Source organism: Stegodyphus dumicola, chromosome 5 (assembly GCF_044657685.1).
Source record: "Stegodyphus dumicola isolate Sdum_Otavi_A_Nest chromosome 5, ASM4465768v1".
In the NCBI taxonomy this organism is placed as follows: Eukaryota; Metazoa; Arthropoda; class Arachnida; order Araneae; family Eresidae; genus Stegodyphus; species Stegodyphus dumicola.
This window is the reverse complement of record NC_140772.1, coordinates 50,572,854-50,580,093: the sequence shown is the minus strand read 5'-3', so window position 1 is coordinate 50,580,093 and position 7,240 is coordinate 50,572,854. Positions and strand designations below refer to the sequence as shown.

At 26.5% G+C, this 7,240-nt stretch overlaps 1 protein-coding gene across 2 annotated transcripts in view; it reads right to left on the bottom strand.

The window, feature by feature from the left end:
• Positions 1 to 1,879: 1,879 nt before the first annotated feature.
• LOC118189809 (ankyrin repeat domain-containing protein 13D) overlaps positions 1,880 to 7,240 on the bottom strand; it is a 71,637-nt gene continuing 66,276 nt past the window's right edge. For both annotated transcript variants that reach the window (XM_085816642.1, XM_035360476.2), the window contains one exon: positions 1,880 to 2,782. In XM_085816642.1, the coding sequence (XP_085672768.1) occupies positions 2,584 to 2,782 (199 nt within the window). In that variant the 3' untranslated portion in view covers positions 1,880 to 2,583. The remainder of the gene's footprint in view (positions 2,783 to 7,240) is intronic.

Sequence of the window (7,240 nt, the reverse complement as noted above, 5' to 3'; positions counted from 1 at the left end):
CATGTGCCAAGTGTAAATGAAGTGTATATATATATATATATATATATATATATATATATATATAAACAGGAAAGATTAAACAAAGAATTTAAAATGTTAACTTTATCTTGTTTGAAGGTATTGCAAGCACACCAGGTAATCTTCCTTAAAAGATAATAAAGGAGTCAAAATTTATTTTAAGATGTTAATTTCTCTCCCATTTTATTAAATAACTATACTGGAAAGAATAAAAATATTTATTGAATAAGAATCCATAGAAATCAGATTAAAATTGAGAGAAAAGCAAAGCTCAAAATAATTTAGAAATTTCATTTAAAATGCAAGGTGCGGTAAAAATAATGCTATTTTTTCATCAGCTGGTAATGCACATCAATTCTTTTATTACTGGATCAGAATTGCACAGCTTTCTTACAGAAAATCATAGCCTCTATTGAAATTACAAAAGCACATCATTCAGCATTTGAGGGAAATTCATTATCTTTTATATAAAACAAGATACAAAAGATACCTAAATTAATTACCTATAGTTTAGTTTATCTTTAAAAACATTCAAAATGCTATCAAACTCATATGTGATATTCATATAGCCTACCAATCACACTCAAGCAAATTTTATGACAAATTGATGGCAATGTTTAGACTTTTTTCTAATAATTAGTTTTCGTCAGCATTTTGACATTTGTATAGAATTTGCTTTTGTATAGAAGTGTTGCATCAATTTATACAACACTTCTTAAAAAAGGCAATTGCTTCTGTTAGACTATGAAAATCTGAAACATGTAAGTTTTTTTAATCCAAATTTGTATGTGTGGATGTTATTTGAAACATTTATGTGTTAAATGTCATACATAATGATGTTGATATATTAACTAACTTGCTGAGGAAGGAAACCAATATTTTTTTAAGCATCTAGAATTGTACTCAACAGTATATATATTATATTATTATTACTGTTTTTATACTCATTGGAATCATAAAACTAATCAGCGTAATATTTCTCTAGTCCATTCTTATACTAACTATTAAAAAGCATTAATAAGCCATAAAAATTAATAAAATGTACAATAACTTGCTTATGTACATAGCATAAATTTTATTTTGAATCATCCTGCTTTTACAGGATAATTTCAACTGAAATAAATTTCAGTTAGATAATTCCTATAAACATAACTATAATATCACCGGTCCAAAGTTGCCATTAATATAATTTCCTGTACTTCATTAAAAGACTTCAGAATAAAATAATTAATGGCATTAATATATGATTTTCTATATTTATTAAACACTTTAACTTAATTACAAAATGTTAGTGTCATTTTCAAAACAGTAAAAACCTTTCGATTACCAAACACAAATGAACAATAATTGATAGCTGTAATATATTTTATTGCTGAGTGTTATGAAGGGAAAAAGAAATATTAAGTTAGTATACTATACGTTAATAACAATTTTATTTCGAGTTTTGGTTCTATAGGATAATTCATTTAGATACTATTAGAAACATAACTTTAATGCCATTTTTTATGAAGTTATGCCTGATATTATTTTACATTTCATTCAAAATTCCTTTTTAACACTAACAGAATAAAATAATTAATATTTATAAATTTAATCTGATTATAAAATGTTATATGTATCAGCAAAATATGTAAAAAGTGTAAAAGTAAAATGTGTCTTACAGGATCAAACACAGTACACAATAATTGATAGTAAAAATATACTTACAACTTCATTGTCTATAAAAGTACCTTTGATATACACCATAAATATTATTTCAAAATGCCAGTAAAATTACTTTATATTAAAAAAAAAAACCTAATTTAACTTTAATAAACTTAAATCTAAATATATAACAAAGAAGCATATTTATTACAAAAAATACGCAGAATTATTAGAAAATTTATTACAAATAAAACACTAAGATGTACACCTGATATATTCACAATGATTGATGAATTGTACACTCCATTTCAAACATAACTGAAGATTAGATATTTGTGACATTTATTATTAATTGGTGGTACTATTTAACAGACATTATATCTTTCATTTTTCTAAATTTAGAATACACAAATCACAATACATAATTAAAAATAAAAATTATACCATGTTTTTGTCATACAAATGCAATATTTTTAGAAACAAAAATTTTTTTAACATCATAAATGTTACGTACAATAAATGTCATGCCTAGAAAAAACTTATAAAATTTATTACAATATGAAAAGAGCAAGTTTTCATAAACACATTTATAATAAAATTTTTTAGAAAATCTGTAAATTATGTTTGAAGTTAGAAATGCAGCTTCTTTAAACATATAAACTTGATCAGTAAAATCATATGTAACTATTCCTGATTAACCATCCCTTATTTTTCAAAATTTTCATCGATAAAATCTGAAACGCATTATTATACTTTTCACATTCAAAATCAGTCTTCCAGCAAATAGTTTATGATGATTTTCTCCATTTTATTTTTCTCAGAAAAAGCTCTTTTGTAGTATGAAAAGCTGGAGTAAATAGCCTACAAACCAAATCATCTACAGTTAAAGCATGAATTGCAAATCTGTCTTTTCAATATAGATTATTGTTCAGCTAAAGAAAGCTGGAGTACCCTCTCTAACACTTCTTGTTCTTCTTGAAGTTGTTTTTCTTCATCCTCTCGAGTCTGCTGTGAAAGTTTCAATGCTAATTCAAGCTGAGTTTCTTCACTTGTCCTAAAATCATCCATTGGGGAAGCAATTTTAGATGCAGGAGTTTCAGAAAGGCTCTCTTGAATTGCTCTAAGAATAAGGAAGGAGCAGGATAATATAAGCAAAGGTAATTTATAAACCTTTAAAAACACAGTAAAATCTTGCACTCTCAAGCTAAATGTTCTTCCCTCCCAAGATAATAGTAGTTTCTTCTAAACTAGTTCTAAATTATAAAAGTTTTATTAAATAACATATATTTAAGAAGAGTAGGATTTTCTGAAAATATAAAATAAAATTAATTACACTTTATGTTTTCACAATGATATGGCATTTTTATATTAAAGCCATACTGCTTGGTGCTTTTTTAAGGTAATAGGGCATATTTCAGTGGCTTATTTGGTTTGGCTTCTTTTTTGGAATAATCGTATGAATGCATTGCTTCAGGGACAACTTTTCTCACATAACTGCTATTCCCTCAAACTATAATGGATTTGCCAAGAGACGCAGTGGCTGTTGTCTTTTTTCAGGAAAGAGAGTTTTCATAAAAAAAGATTATGTTATTTGACAACTTCATATAATTAAAATGTAACCTGAAGCCAAAATGGTTACTTCTTGGCGCCTGAACTATTGTCTTCTATGTGGTTAGTTGGATCACACATTCCTTTCATTATTGCCATATGATGATTCATTTAGTTATGACGTTGAGCATTAAAATACTGAGTTTTTATGAAACAAAGCTCATTTCAAATGAACAGCAACACAACAGTACTAGAATAATTACATGAGAGGTATGTGACAAATCCTTGTTACGTTGGCAATGAAACTGTGACAGGAGATGAAAACTTATTTACAAGAGGGGAGGGGGTGGAGAATAACATAGGCCACGTTTTTCTCTCATAATGGGTTTTTGGATGATTTTGTTGCAGAATCAGAGAATGTTACTTGCAATTCACAATAATTCCATTTAAATCTAGGACCTAAGGTAGGTAAGAAATCTAAGCCAAAGGTATGGGGAAGAAATAACCCTAAAATGTGCCAGCATGCTACCAAAAATGTGTGCTTTGGCTTTGACAAAAAAGCACTAATTAGATTATAATTTTCTTATCATAACAATTTTTTTAATACTTTTCTTAAATAAAAAAAAAAAAAAAAAAAAAAAAAAAAAAAAAAAAAAAATTAGGGGTACTTGCCTATTTAGGACTAGTCACTCCCAAGGCCAGGAGTGGCAGCCATTTTATTGTGGAGGCACCTAATAGATGGATACCCTATGCCTCCTACGAAGGGACAGACAGTTCCAACCATGCCTTCTCCGGAATTCGAACCTAGGCATTTCGGTTCTGCAGTAGGCTTCCCTAACCACTAGGTGGCAATTTTTTAATACTACCATTAATTACCCCATTTTATTACTACAATAAAATAGTCACTTAATATCTAATTTTTAAAATATGAAGTTAAAAAATACTAATTAGATTATGAACTTCTCATGACAGCAATTTTTTAATGCTATCATTAACCGCTTCCCTTACAAATTTTTTTGAAAAAAAGAGCAAAAAAATCATCACATTTTTTTTAATTTTATTATTAAATACAACAAAATGAAACAAATCAAAATATGTAGGTTTTAAATTGAATTTAAAATTTTTTGAACGTGTAAAAGCATTTATTTTTAATATTAGTTTACTATCTCGAGTTATCTCGGGCAAACGAAAAAAAGTTAAATATTAATCTTTGTATGATAGTTTTTGAAACAAGGGACAACACAGAGTGATACCTGACGTTCTACACTGGTATCTGGTCTCTTTTCTTACTGGCTTACCGCTGGAATATCTTTCACGGGAGCATAGAGTACACCGTCTCGTTGGATTTTATTTATTTATTTATTTATTTTTATTTTTTTCCCCACCTCTTCATAATCACTATCCGAAAAATCATCGCTTTCGCTATCTTGCATCATTGTCATTATTTTATTTTTTTCCAACGCATGCATCCTTCTTTATGCATTACTAATCCACAAGCTAACGTATGCTATACAATAGGGAAACACGTAACCAGTCCCTCCAAAAGAACTGCGCAACCAACAAAATTTGGCAAACTGCCAATCAAAGCTGAATATTTCCTTTGATTTCCTCCAGGCCGCATAAAACTGTGATAAAAGAAATCGTACTAACAAATTCTGCTTCGCCCGAGTTTTCTCAGGATAATAATTAACTGCAATATATACGAACCCGAGTTAACTCGGGATAATCAGGCAAGCGGTTAATTTTACTCCATTTTATTGCTACAATAAACTATGTCATTTAAGAGTATCTAATTCTTATAATATGAAGGCAACAAAAAAATGCAGTAAATCTTAATCATATACAGTACTTAAATATTTACAGTGTCTGTGCTACAATGAAATAAACTCTTTACTTCTCTTAAACATTTACAGTAAACAAATAGATTATATTTCCAACTTTAAGACAGAAAAATTATAATAAGTAATTCAATTAGTTATATTCACAGTTTTTATTTAACTTATTCATTTTTAAAAGGAAGTATTTAGATCTACTGAGACTTTTCTACTGTAACAGAAAAATTTTTCACTTGATAAAAATAATTTTTAATGATAGGAAATTTATGCTTAAGATTCATTCCAAAATAACTGCTAACTTAGAATTCTAAAGTAATATATAAGATTCATTCCAAAATAACTGCTAACTTAGAATTCTAAAGTAATATATAGTATACATAACACTGTACCATAAAACTATTTTTAAAATTTAAATCATCTGATTTCAATTTGTTTACCAATCTCCTATCAATATTATTACATCTTGATAGAAAAAATAAAATGATTCATAAATATTAGGGGAAAAAAGATTTTGCGCTAAATTATATTAAAAAAAGAGTACTTTGTAGTTTTTTACTGTTTTACTTATTTTAAAAGCAAATTTAAAGCTATTTTTGAGAAAATAAAATATTTCTATTTTCCTGTATAGTCTCTTAATGTATAAAAGAAATGAACAATTATAATTAAAATGAAAATAATGTTATACTTATTTACACTTTTTTTTATTCCCCCCCCCAAGGACTGTTTAACTTCTACATCAAGAGAGAGAGATTTTACTGTAAAGATTTATTTTCTAATCTATATTCAGCACGATCTAGTCTCTAAAAATACTAACAAAAATATGCAGGACTGATAAAAGCATCTACTATTTGATGATTTTCGCAATATAGGAAAATGAATTTTCAAAAAATGCTACACTGTGACGTTTTCTTATATAAATATCAGAATACAATTCATATTTAAATGATAAAAAATAAAATTTACATAAATTAATACATATATTTTTCCTCAAGTGCAGATGGCAGGAATATGAAAAGTTAAATCTTGCAAAAGTTATTCAAATACTACAAAATTGAATTCATATTTAAGATAATGGCTTATTATTTTAGGTCTCATACCATTCTTCAAGGAATTTAAAAGCAGATTATTTGTTATTACTCAGTATAAGAATATTTTTAGAATACAAATTATTTCTGTGCAATATATATCTACAGAATTAAAAAAAGTAAAATATTAGAAAAGGAAATAAACCATTACAACAGTAGTCTCATTTTATGAATCTCTCCTGAAGTAAATAATTTATCTCCCCCTCTGTCAGAAAACATGTAATAGTATTAACCAAAAAAGATTTTTTACAATAAATTATGAGAATCTGATTCTATATTCTAAAAGTAGCAAGATTTTGAAATTAGTAGCATTATTAATGAAATTTAGTATTACTCTACTAAAATTTACTACAGAATTGCATGTAATAAAATTAATTGCTATTATGCAAAATACTACATGCACTACTAAAAAAATAATAAATAAATAAATAAATAATAATAATAATAAAAAAAACGGAATCACATTTAGAACATATTATGTTTAAAATATCAAATGCAAAGGTGATAAAATATGACTTCATGATAAAATACTGAGCAACAAATAAACTGCTTACATCTACGAATAAGTAATTTTAACACAAAAGACAAAAACGATAGTCTAATAATTTTTTTATGTATTCTGAAGTAAGATGAGATACGAATTATGTATATGTATGAATATACAATATATATACAAACATGCATAAGCTATAATGCATTTCTGATAATGGCAGAAAGCCATCACCATTTTTTCCAAATACAACTGAAATATTATATACTCTCCTAATGACTGTAAATGTGTATTCATATTCCATAAAAATCTTATATTATTCAAATATTTCAGTTTACAATCACTACACTTAAAGGTGATGCGCATCATATCTATAAGCATTATTAACAACATATCAAATATATGCATAAGTAAATATATAGTTACATGTTAATAGCTAAATTTCAGAAAACATATATAGACATATAGATACAATTATTATTGAAAATTATAAAAACCTACCTAAAAATGTGTATTTTTCAAATATTAATCTAAAACTAACTTCATACAGAAAGTGGGTGGTTTTTTTTTTTTTTTTTTTTTTTTTTTTTTTAAAATCTCCACTTTAAACCATGTGAATG